Here is a 22448-nt window from a genome sequence, read left to right on the forward strand (position 1 = left end):
CATGGAGATTGAGATTTAACGACAGAAAGTTATAATTTTGGGAGTTGTGCTAATGTTCTTTGTGTTAATTTACACCTGTTAATTATAGATGTTGCTTAGTATACCACAGCAGTAAATTACCTATAGTATACGGAGTGATGAAATATGCGCTAGAACATATAATAGCAGTCTAATATACCATAACACGAATATATCACCAACGTTATCTAACTACAACAGTCGTAAATAGACAGCATACCGGTTATATAGCTGTAACATAAAGTGTAGTATACCAGCAGCGCATAAGAGTATACCCGCTTGGTATGCCCAGACACCTAAACTTTCTATTTACCAAACAAACATTGAGAGTCTGCCCTTCACTCTACTACCACAGGCCGCCATAACATGCCACCTCACCTCTTTCCTTCTGGCTTCAACACATTTCTCATCTGACGATTTCTCACTGGACATATCCCATCAGACAAAACCCCAGAGGACAAAATTTAATCAGACAAAATCCCAGAGGACAAAATTCCGTTGGACAATTACCCACTGGACAAAATTCAATCAAGACACTTTCCCACTCGATAAAAATCCACCCGGTCAAGTTTCTTCAAGCCCTTCTACCCTGTTGGTTTAGCCTTACCGGGTTCCTGAGCTGCACCTAACATTTACTTGCATAACTGACCCTTGTAAGACCAACTTTAACAAAAATGGTCAGAGGTGTGTGTGTGTGTGTGACATCCATGGTATACAATAGTGAACAACGTACAATGATGTGAGCAAGACCCATTTCCAAATGTTCAAATGGTTGCAATTGTTTTTATGTAAATAATGAAACATTTATTAAAAGGGGTCTACTTATAAAAATGTCTGTGAAGATCCACTTGCAAAATGTCCTTATATTTTAAAAGTGTTTACTTAAATAATAATGCGGTGTTGGAGAAGGATGTGCTTGTAAAATGGCTAAGACCGTACTAAAATAGATATACATACATTTATGAACTTGATATTCAGAAACTACCTTTACTTACGTCAGAGATAAAACTATTTGAGTAACCCACTGAACGCTAGACTCTATACATATCACAAATAAAACAAATCATTAACCCAATTGTTTTATTCTTTACATGGAAAATATAAATTGGATACTATAAATAATGAGTAATTAATAACTGGTAATTTACTATTAAACAATGAGTAACTAAAAACTGATAATTTACTCTTAATAATAAAGGCAAAAATATTTCAGTTTATTTAGATTATATAATGTGCGTCACAGAAGTCCTTCAGTCGTGTTACCAGCGAACGACGTTAACATGACTGGACTTTAAATTGCTTTATTCAACCTCGTGTCCTTAAACGATCACCTTCTGTCACAAGCATAACTAATGTAGAAATAAGTGTAATATATTGCTATCTTATTCTAAACACCATATTATTAAGATAAACCTTACTATATACAGTAGGCACTTCTTTACCTTATATTCCAGACACAATAAGGAATATTATTTGGGTCGTAAAAATAAATACTTCACTAAGTCAATTTTCTCTGTCGCTTACTTTTACAACATCAAATATTTGGGATGAGACGCCCCCCCCCCCCTTCACCATGACTCACCATTCCTTGAACGGTTAGCGGTACACTATATTATATATTTATGTCCTCTTCTATAACATTAACATTGAACGTTAACAAAGAATCAGCTGATAAATACTACGCACCCTGTTTAGAATACATTTACTTGAAGAAAAAAAATTATTCTGTACTTAGATCCGTTTCTCGCTCCAACCCTGCTGGTCAGTCTCTTTTTGTATGTGATAGCTTGTGTGTTCCTAAGTTGTTGAAGTGCATCTCGTAGAACATTTCCCCAATTTCCACTTTGAGAACTAAATCGCCACACAGAAAAGATGTTTGTTCTTTTGTCATACATAGAGATGAATATACAAAACTATAACACTTCCAAACATCACAGGTTTCCCGGCCTCCAGTTTCCTCCTGTACAAACACTGGAGAGTCCAACGGCTAGTAAGTGGTGGAAATTAGAAGTAAAAAATAAATATAACTGCGACCCCCAAATTTTATAATATGGCAGGTCAGCACTACTACTACTAGGCTTGCAATAACTGCCGGAGATACAAAAAATATTTGCCTCGGTGAAAACATGTGAGTGAACGAACTTTGTGGTAGAGCAATAGCACTTTATCGCCTCTTTAACCAACAAAAAACCCCGAAATAACAACAGAAACTGACGCTCCCTCACAGTGAAGTTATCATAATAGCAAGAACATTTGGACGCCGTTTGGCTTATATAAATACTATTCACCGAGTATGACGCTGCCTGTACATGTTGGGAACACTACAATAATACCTCTCCTGGACTTTCTTCCTGTATGTTTGTGTACTCAGGTAAATGCTTTGTGGTACAGAAGCATCATAAGCCGGTGATAAGCGAGTCTACCATAAACAAAGTCAGTTGATCTCCGGCGTCACAAACAACCACTAGAGAGAACTATCTCTGAGGCCCCACAAATGATCATGGCGGTTCTTTAGAGGCAATCTGGATGCAGCACACTGTGTAATAAGCCTTCGGTACAGAACGAGGTAGCGAGGCCGGGACAGTACTCGACTACCTTCATTTCCCAAATTATAAAGTCAGATACTGTACCCATTTACAGCTGGGTAGACTGGAAATCCCCTGGGATCAAACAAGTGACCCTTAGGACAGGAGGTGAGCTTTGTATCTACTGGGCCTCCACCTCCCCATCAAGGGAATCACCTGATCTGACAGTTTAACAGTTATTACAGATGTTACAAATGGGTGCTGAGATAATGTTTAATGTACCTTCACTGATTATTAGTCAAGTGTATGAAAATAACCCCGATTTATGAGGTATTAAACGAAAATACATGGTGATACTACACGATATGTATCTACGGGAGCCAAGACAGTTGAGCTGTAAAAAGCCAACAAGTGAAGCGCTCAGATTTGAATCATTTATGAAGAACAGACCCATGGCAGGAATAACATGTGTTCGAGTGTGGGAGTATTGTTACTTTCCACAAGGTTATTTATTTTATTTTCATTATTATTATATATATTTTTGTTAATGGTAAGTTATATCACTAACCCTGAGCACCCAGGTCTGTGGCTGTCACTGCCTCGGCCAAGTTATCGTGCAGCGCCTTCCATTCAGTGTTGGCCTACTTTATTCCAAGTTTTGTTTGGACATTTTAAACGACATTAACATAAAGAATTAATATTTCCAAGGGTAGTTTGAGGTTAGGATGATATTATAGAATGATATTAGCTAAAGGCAATACCTGGTTCACGTGTTGAAACAGTTCATTTGTTTTAGTTCAGTATTTATATTTATTTCAAGGCCACTACTACAGCCCCCTGACATCCTCCCGGCCTGCAACACAAAGTCACTGAACATATTTACGTAGATTTTACAAAAGTTAACAACCAGTACAGTGAACCAAGACTTAAACTCCAGTTGAGAATTATCATAGTTCTAGAAAAAAGCTAAAATAATTAATAAACTTCATTAATTGGCCTATGTTAATTTTTCGATATATTCTGTTGTTAATAAAAACAATTATCTGATTATCTTGATATATAAGGAAAAACTGCCAATTTCAAGTCAAAATTAGTGCATCTGTCTTGAACCTCACGACACAAGCGTTATAATGAACCGACTTTTTTCAATATCTGGTAAAATAAAAAACACGAATCATAATGAATCTTGTCAAGTGAGTGCCACAAGCAGGTGTCTTGTGCCTTAGCGTTTCTTGTAGAACTTACGACCACAGTATACCTGCCTACTATGGTATACCATATATGTTAAATATATCTCAGGCGTAGCGATTATACAGTATACAACAGCATTCATATAAAACAAACACGTACGGAAATCCTTACATATACTTTTTTTTCATTTCGATAACTTTATACAGATAGAAAATGTATACAATTAACTCTATACTCAAATTTATCGACAGGGTAATATAGTTTTCATATGAATATAAAAATAACAGGCTCACTGTATGGTAAAATCTGACCAGGCGAGACGAAGGGAAGGAGAGAGGGCGGGAGGGAGAGTCACAAGACCCGACTATATTTTACTATGGGACACTAGACATCGTTAGTATGGAAGTCAGGACACACACTGACGTACTCTGGGTTGTAATCAACTCTTCTACCATGGTACTCATAACTCTTAAGTCAACTTTCTAAAACGTACCCATTCGCTCCTGCTAAAAAATTATGAATACAAGAATTTCATAAGAGCTTTCAGTTTCTAAAGATTACATTATTGACGTTTTCTTTATATAAACACTTAGAGGTTACAAAAATAATGTACTGTAATACCAACTTTGAATCTTTTAGTCATTTTGTTACCATTTTTCTCCCAAAACCATTTTAAACCTTTCAAATTATAATCTATCGTCTGCTGGTTTGAAGGATGGGCGTTTCAGTTATTGTGAAAATTATACTACCACTACTACTTCTAAAAATGGTAACTAAATAACTACATAGATAATAACTAAATAACTACATAAATAATAACTAAATACATAAATAGGAGCTAGTTAATGCTGCGTTCGACCATCTTCAATAGCACTAAGCGTTAAATAATAATGTCTCGTCAAGCCCGCATCACCCTGACGTATATATTAACCACACAACTAGCATACCAACCACGTCACCAGCTACCAAAGGCGACGGTATTCCACCTGTCTGTACCTTAACTGTCCACACAGGTGTTTGGTAGTCAAGCTAGTAAGTTTATTCCTTTTAGGTGGTCAGACAATGTTGCTATCTAATTTTTTTTTGTCAGATATATCCTCTTGGCCCGTGTTTATAGATGACACTTATTTGTATTTATTTTTTCTAGAGATTACCTTTAGATTAACACCCCCCCACCCTACGATTAAACCCTTTGAAGTTACTTGAAGGGTTAGGTTAAGTTAGTGTTAGGTTAGGTTAGGTTAGGTTAGGTTAGTGTTAGGTTAGTGTTAGGTTAGGTTAGTGTTAGGGTGTTGAATCATCAGGTGAAATAAACTGGGGGTTAATACTCAGGTGACACCACCCATCCTCCCCACAGACCGCCCATCCTCCCCATACACCGCCCATCCTCGCCACAGACCGCCCATCCTCCCACACACCGCCCATCCTCGCCACACACCGCCCATCCTCCCCACACACCGTTCCATCCTCCCCACACACCGCCCATCCTCCCTACACACCGCCCATCCTCCCCACACCGCCATCCCCCACACACCGCCCATCCTCCCCACACACCGTTCCCCCACACATCCATCCTCCCACACACCGCCCATCCTCCCCACACACCGCCCATCCTCCCCACACACCGCCCATCCTCCCACACACCGCCCATCCCCCACACACCGCCCATCCCTCCCTACACACCGCCCATCACTCCCATACACCGCCCATCCTCCCCATACACCGCCCATCCTCCCCACACACCGTTCCATCCTCCCCACACACCGCCCGTCACTTAGAGAATACATTATAACCTTCCGTCGTGATCCACAGCCCCTGAGGTAATACTTGCTTCAGTATTTTGCAACACAAAGAGGACAGAGAGACAGGTGTGTGTTGTTTCTGGTTCAAGTGTCTGACCTTGTTAGTATATAGGACACCAGTTCACCTTGTGCTACAGGTATACAATCCTCGTGTGGCCAGCATCACTTCTCACAACCTGGCCCCAACAGCCTAACCTAACCTAACCTAACCTAACCCTAACCTAACCTAACACTAACCTAACCTAATCAAGATTTTGTATTTAGTTTGTGAAATTAATAATATATACATTTCTCCACCGCCGTTCTTGTTGTTGTTCCTTGACTCCCTCCCTTCCTTCCTCTCTCTCCCTCTCACACACACACACACACACACACACACACACACACACACACAGAACAAGTGGTTGAATGAACTCTGACTGTAGTGAGTTACACGTCTCCCTTGACCTTTATAATGGTATTTAAAACAAAACATAAGATTAAGTTTCCAGTGATTCAAAACTGTTTTTTCCACGTGACATGTAAGAGGGAAAACACTGCTTGACTTTCTATTGAAGATTTAACCTTTGACTTTTGAAATCTGTGTTAACCCCTTGATTATGATGAGTTAACCCCTTGATTATGATGAGTTAACCCCTTGATTATGATAAGTTAACCCCTTGATTATGATGAGTTAACCCCTTGATTATGATGAGTTAACCCCTTGATTATGATGAGTTAACCCCTTGATTATGATGAGTTAACCCCTTGATTATGATGAGTTAACCCCTTGATTATGATGAGCTAACCCCTTGATTATGATGAGTTAACCCCTTGATTATGATGAGTTAACCCCTTGATTATGATGAGTTAACCCCTTGATTATGATGAGTTAACCCCTTGATTATGATGAGTTAACCCCTTGATTATGATAAGTTAACCCCTTGATTATGATGAGTTAACCCCTTGATTATGATGAGTTAACCCCTTGTATACGATGACTTAACCCCTTGAGAACGATGTTTCCTACTAGTGTGGTGGGTGACATGGACATGTTTCCCTTGTTCACCAGCGTGGACTTGTCATTTGGGGGTGATATGAAGGCTTCAAATTGTCTACTGTTAATTCAGTTTGTACAGTTGACACAGTGATATTGCTGGTTGTCAATAATAATAATCTTCATGTTGTGAATTTTAAGGAGATAAATTTGTTGGGATTATTGTGCTTGGAAGATGTTTTAGGTTAGGGTTAGGTTAGTTTAGGTTAGGTTGGTTTGGGACCAGGTTAGTTTTAGGTTAGGTTAGGTTAGGTTGGTTTTAGGTTAGGTTAGTTTAGGTTAGGTTAGTTTAGGTTGAGACTGTTTAAGGTTAAGATTTAGTTTAGGACGTTAGGTTAGGTTAGTTTAGGTTAGGTTAAGTAGTGTGACTGAGAGAATTAGGCCAAAATAATTATGCTTTTCTTGGAGGGGGGAGAGAGATTAAAAGGTAAATAGAAATGAATAGAATGTCATATATAATAATGTAAACACTCGCTCAAAAAAAGCATCTTTACAAAAGTGTGTGTGTGTGTGTGTGTGTGTGTGTGTGTGTGTGTGTGTGTGTGTGTGTGTTGCCCACCATACAGTCAGTCTGGCGAAGTAATTATTAATTTTGCATTCGTCAAATTATAATATTACTATTATTTTTGTTTTTTATTATAATGTAACTAATCTGTTAACGGAAGTGGTGGTAATGGTGGTAGAATTAGTGGTGGTAGTGGTAGAATTAGTGGTGGTAGTGGTAGAATTAGTGGTGGTAGTGGTAGAATTAGTGGTGGTAGTGGTAGAATTAGTGGTGGTAGTGGTCAGATTGAGTGGTGGTAGTGGTGGGGTAGTGGTGGTAGTGGAGTAGAGATTAGTAGTGGTAGTGGTAGGAGTGGTGGTGGTAGTGGTCAGATTAGTGGTGAGTGAGTGGTAGGGTGGTAGTGGTGGTAGTGGTAGAATTAGTGGTGGTAGTGGTCGGATTAGTGGTGGTAGTGGTAGAATTAGTGGTGGTAGTGGTAGAATTAGTGGTGGTAGTGATAGAATTAGTGGTGGGAGCGGTAGAATTAGTGGTGGTAGTGGTTATGGTTACCCACTATTTATGGCGCATACAAATGAATAAAGTTGACGCGTAGAGGAAAAACAAATGAATAATGCATAAAGGGAGAGGTGGATGACCCGTGAATTACAGGTGAATGACGATTGAGGGAGAGAGAAGGAGGGAGGGGAGGTGAGGGCAGGGGTTCATTGTGGGAAGGAGATGGAGGAGATATGGGAAAGAAGGTATGAGAAGGAGAGAGAATGGAACAGAAAGTCACATCACAGAGGAAGGATGATTGTAATGTATGTCTGTGTGTATGGCCAACATAGTAGGTCAAGGGGCTGGTCGTCTCCGTACCCAGAATTGATCCTGAATAGCAAACAAATCTACCACCACTCTACCACCAGTCTACTACCACCACTACCACCAGTCCTACTAACACCACTCTACCACCAGTCTACTACCACCACTACCACCAGTCCTACTACCACCACTCTACCACCAGTCTACTACCACCAGTCCTACTACCACCAGTCCTACTACCACCCACTCTACCACCAGTCTACTACCATCACTCTACCACCAGTCTACTACCACCACGCCACCACCAGTCCCTCTACCACCACCACTCTACCACCAGTCTACTACCATCACTCTACCACCAGTCTACTACCATCACTCCTACCCTACCAGTCCTACCTACCACCACTCTACCACCAGTCTACTACCACCACTCTACCACCAGTCCTACTACCACCACTCTACACCAGTCTACTACCACCACTACCACCAGTCTACTACTACCACTCTACCACCCAGTCTACCACCAGTCTACTACCACCACTACCACCAGTCCTACTACCACCAGTCTACTACCACCACTACCACCAGTCCTACTACCACCCACTCTACCACCAGTCTACTACTACCACTCTACCACCAGTCTACTACCACCACTACCCACCAGAAGTCTGCTACCACCACTACCACCAGTCTACTACCACCACTTACACCAGTCTACTACACCCACTACCACCGTCTACTACTACCACTCTACCGCAGTCTACTACCACCCTCTACCACCAGTCTACTACCACCACTACCACCAGTCCTACTACCACCAGTCTACTACCACCACTACCACCAGTCCTACTACCACCCACTCTACCACCAGTCTCTACCACCAGTCTACTACTACCACTCTACCACCAGTCTACTACCACCACTACACCAGTCTACTACCACTACCACCAGTCCTACTACCACCACTACCACCAGTCTACTACCACCACTCTACCACCAGTCTACTACCACCACTCTACCACCAGTCTACTACCACCAGTCCTACTACCACCAGTCCTACTACCACCACTCTACTACCAGTCTACTACCACCAGTCTACTACCACCAGTCTACTCCTGACCATCATAAAATGTCCAAAGATGCAGCAGCAGGTGAAGACAATATACCAATGAGCAACATTAAGAAAGTGGCCCACTTATTACTACCTGTTCTCCTACACAATTGTAACTCCTCCTTCACTAGTGGTGTCTTTCCTGATAAACTGAAAATTGCTAAAGTCCACCCGGCATATAAAGAATCTGGGGATAAAGGTCTCTTCAAGAATTACCGCCCCATATCAATCCTCCCAGCCTTGAGTAAGATACTGGAAAAGCTAACATGTAATAGACTAAATTCCTTCTACAGTGCCAATAACATCCTTACAGACTCTCAGCTTGGATTTAGAGCTAGAAGGTCGACTGAGAGTGCTCTGCTATCCTTTACTAATGACATCTTAAATTCCTTTGATGACAGTCAGTTCACAGTCGGTATAGTCTTGGACCTCTCTAAAGCCTTTGATACTGTCGACCATACCATCCTCCTTTCAAAGCTTGAACATTACGGCGTTAGGGGCCTGTCCCACAATTGGTTTACCTCATATCTGTCCAACAGGATGCAGTATGTCTGCTATAATAACCACCAATCTGACTCCTCGCCAATTTTGTATGACGTCCCTCAAGGTTCCATTCTCGGTCCAGTACTGCTTTTGTTGTACATAAACGACATAGTCCACGCCAGCTCACTCATAAAATACAACTTATTTGCAGATGATAGTAATCTCTATGCCAGCAACTCAGACCTCCATTCCTTGATGAGAACTATGAACGCCGAAGTGACTAAAGTCAGGACCTGGGTAATACGTAATAAACTGACCTTAAACCTCGAAAAAACCCTCTACACGATCTTTCACAGAAGGACAAACTTACCCCCAGACTTGGACCCCCTGTACCTTGGTAATGCAGTCCTCAAATGCGAACAAAAAATAAATTCCTTGTTTATGAGAAACTTAACTGGAGAAACCACATACAAGCCATTTACAGTAAAGTCAATAAACAGTGCGGTATCATGTATTACACTCTACAGTCACTCACTCTCACAGCAATGAAAGAAATCTATGATGATCTTGTTTATCAACACCTGATACACTGTCACACACTATGGGGGGCCTCTGGCTCTTCAAGATTACAATTCCTGATGACTGTACAGAAGAAAGTTGTGCGGACAATGACCTACTTGAAAAGACTGATCATACTAACGAACAATTTGCTAAATTGAAAAGGTTAAAATTCGAGGATATTAACACCTACTGCTGTACCTTAGTTGTTTACAAATCTATCAATCACTTGCTTGACAATAATTATTTCCAGTTCCGGAATAATCAGAGATACAACTTAAGGCACCCAGAGCTACTAAGACCACCCCCCATGCGCTCCTCTCAGTCCCAGACCTCCATAAAATATCACGGTGTGAAGGTGTGGAACAACTTACCCCCCACTTATAATTTAAATGTAAAAAATAAATAAAATAAATAACGAAGTGATAACCATGGTAACATTATGAGATGTTCTTATTACCACCATGCTATTGTACTATTTCAGATGATACTAAATGTTACATAATACTTCCTTGAGATAAATGTATAGTATATATCAGGTGCAGCTCAGGTTCTCAACTGGCTCAGCCATGTTAATATTGTTATTATTATCCACTCTGTATCTGTGTTCTTCTGGCTAAATAAACTGTTTCAGTATCAATATACTACCACTACCACCAGTCTGCTACCACTACCACCACAGTCTACTACCACCACCACCACAGTCTACTACCACCACTACCTACAGTCTACTACCACCACCACCACCACCACAGTCTGCTACCACCACCACCACCACAGTCTGCTACCACTACCACCACAGTCTACTACCACCACCACCACGGTCTACTACACCACTACCACCCAGTCTACTACCGCCACCACCACCACAGTCTGCTACCACCCACACGGTCTACTACCACCACTACCACCACAGTCTACTACCACCACCACCACCACAGTCTGCTACCACCACCACCACACAGTCTGCTACCACTACCACCACAGTCTACTACCACCACCACAGTCTACTACCACCACGGTCTACTACCACCACCACCACCACAGTCTGCTACCACCACCACCACAGTCTACTACCACCACCACCACCACAGTCTGCTACCACCACCACCACAGTCTACTACCACCACCACAGTCTGCTACCACCACCACCACATTCTACTACCACCACCCAGTCTACTACCACCACCACCCCAGTCTACTACCACCACCACCACACGGTCTGCTACCACCACCACTACCACCAGTCTGCTACCACTACCACCACAGTCTACTACCACCACCACCACAGTCTACTACCACCACCTCAACCCACGACCACCACCACCATAGCCACCACACTGTATAAGGACTACAGGGGAAGGTTGACATGGTAATTATATACAGTGAGTGTAATGTACCGTCAACGTGTTTGTCTGTCTGTCACCTCACTTGACCAGCATCATAGCCCACGTCAGGTCATGAGGTCAAATGAGGTCAACTAATTGTCTTGCCTTGATTTTTTTTTGGGGGGGGGAAGGGGGGGTGAAATAAGAGGATCACCTGAAAATTGAAGCCCTCACCGCCCCCCCCAACTTATTTCACCTGATGATTAATTAAAGAAACCAAATCACCAGAGTAAATTAAGGCTTCATTATTTACAAACATAACACACGAGGGTTCCATTTAAAGGGTTCCATCCAAGGTTCCCTGAGAGGAGGGTTCCACAGCCTATCCCTACGAGAAGGAATGTCGCCAGGCTCCTTATACGGTGAGTGCGACCCACCCAGAGGTTCACATCACCCATACTAAGGGCTCAAAAGGTTCACATCACCCATACTAAGGGCTCAAAAGGATAGCATCACCCACACTAAGGGTTCAAAAGGTTAACATCACCCATACTAAGGCTCAAAGGATAACATCACCCATACTAGCAGCTCAAAGGTTCACATCACCCATACTAAGGGCTCAAAAGGTTCACATCACCCATACTAAGGGCTCAAAAGGATAGCATCACCCACACTAAGGGTTCAAAAGGTTAACATCACCCATACCTCTCTGACTGGTACAATAATAAAATATACCTTTGAAAACAATACCAATTATAATGACGTCACCGTACTTGTATATCTGGTAACAACATAAAATCGTTTTCTCGGTCTTTGACGTATGAACTTATTACATTCTGAGAACACCTGCAGCGAGTAGGGTTCATCTTAATAATAATAATAATAATAATAATAATAATAATAATAATAATAATAATAATAATAAAGAATTTAGTCAATATCGCTTCTGACGTAACACTAAAATGCTATGTTACGTTGGTCCCTACTATAAACCTCTGCTGCACTTATTAACAGGCGCCAGTATGTCCAGGTGTAGCTAAACGGGCGAGTGGATAGTGAGGATGGGTAGAGGGTAGCGGTGAGAGGTGGTGGGCATGGCGGGTAGAGGAGCCTGTATGGTTGGTCTAGTCTCGTTAATCGTGCGTTTATGAATGTGGCGACGCCGATTACTATACTAACCCCGGGCAGTGCTGATGACTCTAGACGGCCTTCACAAACAACAAGGTCACTCAGACGTTGAAAATATAAGGCTTTATTATGGATGACCAACACTGCATACCGGTACAACTCCTTCCCCACGAGACTCGATCTGTTTGGTGTATTTAACATTTAGATTATATGAATAAATTAAGTCTATTTCCAAGCACAGGTGTGATTAAATTCTGAGCTTTCCCGGGAGGTCACTTAACGAGGATTATTTACGAGAAGGAAGGGGTGGGCAACAACACACGGGTCGCTCTTGCTAAGTCTGCCGGCCTACAAAAACCAGTAACACGCGCGTCATGACGACTCGCCCAGACCAGACAATCAACTAGCCCTCGTCTGTCCTCCCTCTCCCCTGGCGCCACCCACCCCACACCTCACACTACCGCCATATCCCACAACACTCCATACATACTATATACTATATATTCTCAAGATTAAATAATGAGAAAATATCGAGAAAAAAACACAGATAGACACAAAACAGCAACTGTATGGCTGACAGGGCCGCCGCCGCCCCGTCACACACGTCTCGCCAGCCTTCCTTTATCACACGCACATGCACCTGATTCTCATACTAATTACTTCCGTTATCATAGACATCTACCTGCGTCAAGACTCGTTTACATTACATTACATACATTCACTATAACAGTACGCGCTGTATCCACCATTGAGAGACAGAGATAGAGAGAGAAAGTAAAGGCACGTGGTTGGTGTATATATTTTTTTAGTGAAATGTGAGCGTTTTTATAAGCCGGAAAATACGCATCTTCTCTCTCCGTCAGCCGATTAATAATAATAATAATAATAATAATAATAATAATAATAATAATAATGTAATAATACTAATAAATCAACACTAATAATAATAATAATCCTAGACCCAACCATAAAGGAATACGAACTTAATACAATTGTAATGACTCGAATAAGAAATTGGTAAACAGAGAGAGAGAGAGAGAGAGAGAGAGAGAGAGAGAGAGAGAGAGTAGCATCCCTCCCTCCTTCTTTCATCCCCTTCTCTCCCTCATCCCTCCCTCCTTCTTTCACTCCTTTCCCCCTCTCCCCTCACCCTCCTACTCATATACAGGTCAGACACATACACAACGTCATTCATAGATTACTCAATATCTCTCTCTCTCTCTATCTACTATCTCTCTCTGCTACCTCTCTCCCTTATCTTGCTTAGTCTCTCGCTCAGCCTCGAGGGAGATAGATCGCTGCCCTCCTAACTAGTCCGGCGATAAACAGAGAGATTTATAATATAGGGACAATACATATGATACCTAGGTAAATACAGGTAGACCTAGGTAATTAAAGCAGGTACAGGTACATACAGGTAGATCTAGGTAATTAAAGCAGGTACAGGTACATACAGGTAACTATAGGTACAGGTAGATCTAGGTAATTAAAGCAGATACAGGTACATACAGGTACAGGTAGATCTAGGTAATTAAAGCAGGTACAGGTACATACAGGTACTTATTTCATGAGTGAGTGTTTTCTAAATATCCCCCAAAATTTTCAAGAAATTTCAATGTCTCACGGTTTAAAAGTTGAGTTCAGTATAAATGTTTCTCGAGGAGGAGGAGGAGGAGGAGGAGGAAAGAGGAGGAGGAGGAAGAAGAGAAAAGGTGGTGGGAGGAAGAAGAGGAAGAGAGGGAGGAGAAAAGGAATCAAGAAAAAGGTTGGGAAGAAGAAGAAGAAGAAGAAGAAGAAGAAGAAGAAGAAGAAGAAGAAGAAGAAGAAGAAGAAGAAGAAGAAGAAGAAGAAGAAGAAGAAGAAGAAGCACAACATACCTTCAGAATAACATCAAAATAAGATACGTTTCTTATCTTCAAATAATCAATAGCTGGAGACAAACATGTACAAAACGCACGCACATCCACGCACACACACACACACACTGGGTGGGTTGGGTGAGGGTTGAGGTGGGTGGGTTGGGGTGGGTGAGGTGGGTGGGTTGGGGTGGGTTGTGGGGGTGGGTGAGGAGGGTGGGGCTGGGGTGGGGTGGGAGGAGGTGGGCTGGGGTGGGTGAGGAGGGTGGATTAGAAGGACACAAACAGAAACACTGGAGAGAGAGAGAGAGAGAGAGAGAGAGAGAGAGAGAGAGAGAGAGAGAGAGGATTAAAATGCTTACATATATAGATAGATAGATCAAGATAGACAAATAGACAGCCACCAGACAGATTAAGGGCAAATGGTTTCAGTCTCAATAAACAAGAATTTACAGATGCCATTGCTCTAAGGTACGGTCGGCCAGTAGAAGGTTTGCCCTCCCAATGCGTGTGTGGCTCTTCCTATGACGTCGATCACGCCATGGTGTGCAAGAAGGGCGGCTTCATATGCATGAGGCATGACGAAGTAAGGGATCTCACAGCAAATATGTTGAAGGAAATCTGCCGGGATGTCAGGGTAGAACCGACCCTCCTTCCATTGGACGGTGAGATCTTCCAACATAAGACTTCAAACACATCCAACGAAGCCCGTGTTGACGTCAGTGCTCGAGGATTCTGGACGCGAGGACAGCGAGCTTTCTTCGACATCAGGATTTTTTATCCCATGGCCGCATGTCACCGTAACCTAGCTCTCGATGCTGCACATAGGAGGAACGAGAACGACAAGATAAGATAAGGGCATATGGGGAGAGAATTCAAAACGTTGATCAAGGCAGCTTCACTCCTCTAGTGTTCACAACCTCTGGTGGGATGGGACCAAGTGCAAGATGCTTCTACGCCAGACTCGCGGAGGTGATCTCCGAACAGAAGCAGCAGCCCAGAAGTTACGTTACAGCCTGGATGAGATGTCGACTGTCCTTCTCTCTCCTTAGGTCGGCTTTGCTCTGCCTCAGGGGAACGAGAGCTTCGGCCCAAAAACCGACAATGGTTGCAGATATTGACTATGAGGCTACAGTCACTGAATGCTGCATAGACCTGCGGCTCAACTAACTCAACACAACAAGGGTAGCTACTGTTGTATTAGGATAGTTAATATTAAGGTAATAAAATGATGGCTATTAGGGGAGGATAGCGGCCACGTAAATAAAAAAAAAAGTAATAATAGTAGTAGTAGGATCACTTACCCCACCTCTACTGAAGGCAAGACGACCTCCCTTCATACTGGCTAGCTTGGACTACCCGTACTTACATAACCCCCCCACCCTCCCTCTCTTCCTACCTATCATCACTCTCTCTCTCTACCTCCCTCCCCTCTCTCTCCCTGCGTCTCTCCATCTCTCTCCCTATCACACCTCTTCTCTCTTTCCTTTACCTCCCTCCACCCACTCCCTCACTCCTTCCCACTGTCAGCCACTATCAGGAGGACTGATAATGTCTCAGGTGACCCACTGACAACAACTGTCTTGCTGACGCCCGTGTGATCCTCTGCTTGATAATCGTTGTTGATAGTGATGATGATGATGATGATGATGATGATGATGATGATGATGATGATGATGATGATGATGTAGGGTAAAGAGATAGATAAACAGAAATACTGATAGATAGATTGATAGATATATAGAAAGAGGAAAGGATAGACAGACAGGTAAATAGATAGCCAGGTAGCTATTTATGCCTTCTTCTGTGTTTCCATACTTATACAATCTGTCTCACTTTAAAAAGCTGGTTTTCCGGTCAATGACCTGTAGATTGACCAAACGGGGCCTACAGGAAATTAAAAACATTGTGTTAATCTAACCAAAAGTGAGACAGATAAAGTATGGAAACACAGAAAAGGCAGAGCATTCCACAGTTTGGCTGTGTGAGGAAAGAAGGGTGTATTATAACGGGTTATTCTAGTGTGACCAACATCCACAGAGAAACGGTGGGCACCGCGGGCAAGACGAGTGTTACGAGCCCACGGCCTTGCCGGCGGTACACAGGATGCCAAATCCACCGAACATTGCCCTTCGTTAAAGTACCAGTAAAGGGAGAGAGTGAAGCAACATTGCGGCGAAGAGAAAGGGAAGAGACATTATCAACTAGAGGAGGAGAGTTAATAGGACGAAATGCCTTTGATTCCACCCTATCTAACAGTTGAAGAGCCACCCCAGATATGAGAGCAGTACTCCAAGTTAGGACGAATGAATCCCTTATATACTTGAAGCAACTGCTCAGGAGTGAAGCAACTACGGCATCTGTACAGCATTCCCAGCTTTGGGGAGGCAGCTTAGCAATGTTGTAGATGTGTGGCTTCCATGACATTTTAGAGGAAATTTGGCAGAATGATCGCGTCGTGAAATGTGATTGGTGGGAGATCATCTAATTTAGAAAGTGTAAATGGTAAATACTGTGTTTTATTACTATTGAATTTAACCAAGTTTCTACCTCCCCATTCAGAGATGCTGCACAGATCCGCATTGATAGATGAAACGGTATCAGCTCTAGAGACAGATCTAGTTTGATAATTAGGGGGAGGGAAAAATGCGAAGAAGAGTGAAGAGTAGAATCATAAGCGTAAGAATGGATAGAATTAGTTGCAGTGTGAAGTAAATCGTTGATAAAAAGAAGGAAGAGAGTAGGTGAAAGAACAGAACCCTGTGGGACACCACTATTGGTAGAGAAAGAGCGAGAGATCGATCCCTCGACAATAACTGCCATGGATCGATTCTCAAAGATGCTAGAAATTAGAGAACAAAGTGGGGGAGAGAAACCATAAGATGGAAGTTGAGAAAGCAAAGACTTGTGCCATACCCTGTCAAATGCTTTAGAGATGTCGAGGGCCACGACGAAAGTTTCCCCATAATCCTTAAGAGAGGATGACCAAAGATGGGTGCAGTAGGAGAGCAGATCACCAGTAGATCTCGCCTGGCAAAAGCCACACTGGTGACCCGACAAAAGAGAAAAGCGTTCAAGGTGACGGAGAAAATGGGAGTCAAAGATAGTTTCGAAAATCTTAGAGAGGGATGAAGTTAGGGCAATGGGGCGATAGTTAGAAGGATTAGAATGGTCACCCTTCTTCGGGATGGGCTGAACCAAGGCATGCTTCCAAGAAGAAGGAAAAGTTTGTGTTTTGAGGCAAAGGCGAAAGAGGCGAGCAAGCACAGGGGCCAGAGCTTCAGCACACTCCCTCAGAACACGAGGGGGTATTCCGTCCGGTCCATACGCCTTACTCACATCCAACCTGGATAACACACCAGCAACCCTGCGAGTGGAGAATATAGGAAAGTGCAAAGGTTCAGTGGGAGGAGCAGGGGTAGGAGGGATAGAGTTGGAATCGTCTAAGGTGGAGTTAGAGGAGAATAAGGTGCTAAAGAGATTGGCTTTATCATGGGGAAGAGTTGACTACATAGTTATCAGGTCGGAAGAGAGGAGGAAAAGAAGGAGTGCAGTAGTTATTAATGATGTTTTTGGTTAATGCAGGATTACAATATACATAGACTATACTGATATTCCCACGATATACAGTACATAGTGGTCGGTATAGGAAGGTCGTTGCTACAGACGGGAGTTCGTTTCAGAGCGGTGGTCGTTAAGAGTAGCTAAATATTATAGGCAAGTAAAGCGCTGTAAAGTGACCAGAGGTTGGTCACAATAAAACGGTGTTCGCTATAGACAGGGAATCGCTATAGACAGGGGATCGCTATAGACAGGGGGTCGCTATAGACAGGGGGTCGCTATAGACATCGGGCCGCTATAGACAGGGGGACGATATAGAGAGGGGGACGCTATAGAGAGGTTAATAATACACAAAGGTGACTGGTATAGGGAGGTAGTTTATACAGACAGGTGGTAATATACACAGGTGACCTTAATAGGACAGGTGTGAAGAGGTATATATAATGTGTACATGAATCACACACACACACACACACACACACACACACACACACACACACACACACACAACTCACCACAGGGAGAGGAGAGGGGGGGTGTACCTGCCCCGTGTCCTGCCAGCCAAAGCTACATACCTGTAATTAAGAGAAATAAACACAATTAAGGTACAAAATAACACAACAATGATTACACAGAAGAAATAATAGATTAAAAAGGGTAAACAACCATAGGAAGAAGAGAATTAATAAGGTTAGGTTAGGTTAGGTTAGATTAGGTTAGGTTAGGTTATTATTATTATTATTATTATTATTATTATTATTATTATTATTATTATTTATATATTCATCCTAGGTCGTCCCTAACTTGTACTGTACTGGTTTGGGGTCGTTAAGGTGAAGGTCGTGGTTGGATACCTGAGGGTCGTCCAGTAATTATACCCAGCCAGGTGAGGAACAGGTGTGTCGCTAATTATTTCAGTAATTTGATAATAAACCGACAGGTGAAATTGTTATGACATTTGGCCTTTGTCTTTAATGACTGTTAATACCTGCACACACACACACACACACACACACACACACACCTAGTTGCAGGGATTAAAAGAATAAAAAAAGCCTTCAGGTCATATCAGGTCAGGTCAGGTCACGTTTTGTTGTCAGCTGCTGGTGTGAAAGGCATTGTGTGTGTGTGTGTGTGTGTGTCTTCAATAATGTGCAGGCCATGTAACAGTCATTAAAGACAAGATGATCTCATAACAATTTCACCTGTCGGTTTATTATTAAATTACTGAAATAATTAGCGACACACCTGTTCCTCACCTGGCTGGGTATAATTACTGGACGACCCTCAGGTATCCATCCACGACCTTCACCTTAACGACCCCAAACCAGTACAGTACAAGTTAGGGACGACTTAGGATGAATATATAAATAATAATAATAATAATAATAATAATAATAATAACAACAATAGTAATAATAATAATAATAATAATAATAATAATAACATAACTTAACCAAATCATACCAACTGTAGCCTAACCTAACCAAACTTTAAATAATGAACACATCACAGCACGTCAGAAAGAATATAAATGAGGCACAGCACAGCACAGCACAGCACAGCACAGCACCACAGGGAATAGGTCAAATTTGACGAGATCTCAGCTGGTGTTATGTTGCCCGGCAGGTTGGGGGAGGGGGGGGGTGGAACGCGTTACCTAATGGCGAGTTCGCAGTAAAAACCAGTCCCCAGTCCACCTTTGGTTAGTTCATTGTGAGGGCGAGAGACAGTTCACGGTGAGAATATGAAGACACAGTGTAAAGTGAGAGAGAGAGAGGGAGCGATATTTTATGGTGAGGGAGGGAAAGAGGGAAAGAGGAAGGGAGAATTTGCAAATACGCTTGACTGAGAGAGGAAAAGAAACGGGCCAGGGTATTGTATTCGTCCTGTGCGCGCGCGTCTGTGTGTGTGTGTGTGTGACGAAATACACATTCAGCCTAAGGTGTGGCTTTCTTGTCGCTCTGAATTTTTCTAAGTTATTTGTGACGTAATATATTCCAGTGAAATGTGGCAATTTCATACATTTAAAGTAATGACTTTATTTTGTTTCTTTTTCGCCTTCAAGTGTGAATTTGGGACGTGTTTATGTGTGTACAGATGTTAACAGTGTGTGTGTGTGTGTGTAGAGGAGACGTTGTGTGTACATGAGACGTTAACATCATGTCCAAGGAATAAATAAACTCCTATAGAGATTTGTTAAATGTGAACCTTCAAGTTAACTCGACCTAAAATTATGTAAAAAAATAATGCACCTGTAATTTGGCCATTACACACCTGTCTAACCTAACCAAACCTAACCTAACCTAACCTAACCTAACCAAACCTAACCTAACCAAACCTAACCTAACTTAACCTAACCTAACCTAACCTGTCTAACTTAACCTAACTTTCAAAAACAACTTCACAGAATTTACGACTTTCAGATTTCAGTAACGTGCCAAATCTGAATACCTGAAATCATCTGCTTAGTGACCCTGGTTATTGAAGTTCTCATGTGTACAGTGGCGGACAAGAATCCCTGAACACTTGACAATTACTGACATCATCTAATTCAGGGTTATATAGAAATGATTAATGTATATCTGATAACGCAAATTGAAAAAAAACCACCCCTTAACAACCCAATTACCCCCCTACCCCACCTAATGATCTTGGAAGTAGTTCTATGCATATATTAAGTGTCCAAGGAATTTCGCCCGTAACTGCACACATAACAAAAACCATATCCCAAACACATTAACCTATTTCTAAGTTTGGAAATTTAGTATATAGCTTTTAATACAGGGTCCATGACAGAACTGGTATAATACAGGTATGTAAAGTAGGTCACAGGTCAAATAGGATGAGGTCATATATGTAAAAGTAGGTCACAGGTCAAATAGGATGGTCATATATATATATATGTAAAAGTAGGTCACAGGTCAAATAGGATGAGGTCATATATGTAAAAGTAGGTCACAGGTCAAATAGGATGAGGTCATATTTAAAGTAAGGTCTGAGTCCAAATAGGATGAGGTCATGTATGTAAAGTAGGTCACAAGGTCAAATAAGGATGAGGTCATATATGTAAAAGTAGGTCACAGGGTCAAATAGGATGAGGTCATATGGCAAAAGTAGGTCACAGGTCAAATAGAGGAATAGGGTCATATATGTAAAAGTAGGTCACAGGTCAAATAGGATGAGGTCATATATGTAAAAGTAGGTCACAGGTCAAATAGGATGAGGTCATATATGTAAAAGTAGGTCACAGGTCAAATAGGATGAGGTCATATATGTAAAAGTAGGTCACAGGTCAAATAGGATGAGGTCATATATGTAAAAGTAGGTCACAGGTCAAATAGGATGAGGTCATATATGTAAAAGTAGGTCACAGGTCAAATAGGATGAGGTCATATATGTAAAAGTAGGTCACAGGTCAAATAGGATGAGGTCATATATGTAAAAGTAGGTCACAGGTCAAATAGGATGAGGTCAAACATCAATTATCACCATACAGGTTTGACTCACTAATGACTATACATCACCTTAGTATTATTTATTTAATCCTGTTCTCTCAGTTTTATTGGTTTAATTAAGAGTCGTTTTGTGTAAGATTAGACCTCGTTCACCTGTAATCGAGTCGGCTCTCTCCCTATAATTCAATTTCATTCGGTTATTGAGTTACATAATATTTCTCAACACCCTCTTGTCTCTGTCAAATCTTTATATTAGACTCATAAAAAAAAACTGGCTCTGTTTTACGACCAGAGAAAACTTTCGCTAAAAATGTCCCAGATCTCCTGAGTACTATAACGCCTTAAGTCTACCTGTGGGAGTTAGGTTAGGTTAGGTTTTGAAGGGAGTATTGTCGATAAAAGTAATACACTGATGATCAATATTGAATTACTGTACACAAGGTTTAACTACCGAATGACCTTGTTCCTGTCGTCTTCAGTATTTAAGGGTGTGTGATAAGATTACAGACATGACATACATACGTTCAACTTGGGAAAATTTATAAACTTACTTGGAATGAAGGAAAAAAGTGAAAGATTACCGGGAAATATTGGCAAACAATGTAAGAAAGTATTTGATATTATTATTAAAGGAATAAAGATTTAAAGGGAAAATAAATTGTACGGTGATTGTTGCGATTGTAATTGTTGTAATTGTTGTTGTTGTAATTGCTGTTGTTGTAATTGTTGTTGTTGTAATTGTTGTTGTTGTAATTGTTGTTGTTGTAATTGTTGTTGTTGTAATTGTTGTTGTTGTAATTGTTGTTGTTGTAATTGCTGTTGTTGTAATTGTTGTTGTTGTAATTGCTGTTGTTGTAATTGTTGTTGTTGTAATTGCTGTTGTTGTTGTAGTTTAAAATGATAATCAAAATAATATACTGAACAGGTGATACATTAGAGAATAGATAGACGCTAATTATACTTTTTGTTCTTTTGTAAATTGTTCCTTCTATCTTCTCCTAACCTAACCTAACCTAACCTAATTAACTGTAGTGTGTTTATGACGTGATAATAACCAGTCGTGTCAACACTATAATGGTAATGGTCG

General features: G+C 41.5%; 1 protein-coding gene across 1 annotated transcript in view; it reads right to left on the minus strand.

The window, feature by feature from the left end:
* Positions 1-22448, minus strand: part of LOC121871372 (microphthalmia-associated transcription factor-like) — a gene marked incomplete in the record, with an annotated part of 114221 nt that overhangs the window by 13889 nt on the left and 77884 nt on the right. Inside the window, 1 exon segment of the mRNA XM_042373593.1 lies at positions 18419-18478. Coding sequence (XP_042229527.1) covers positions 18419-18478 — 60 coding nt within the window.

This window comes from Homarus americanus, unplaced genomic scaffold (genome assembly GCF_018991925.1).
Source record: "Homarus americanus isolate GMGI-L3 unplaced genomic scaffold, GMGI_Hamer_2.0 scaffold45698, whole genome shotgun sequence".
Classification (NCBI taxonomy): Eukaryota; Metazoa; Arthropoda; class Malacostraca; order Decapoda; family Nephropidae; genus Homarus; species Homarus americanus.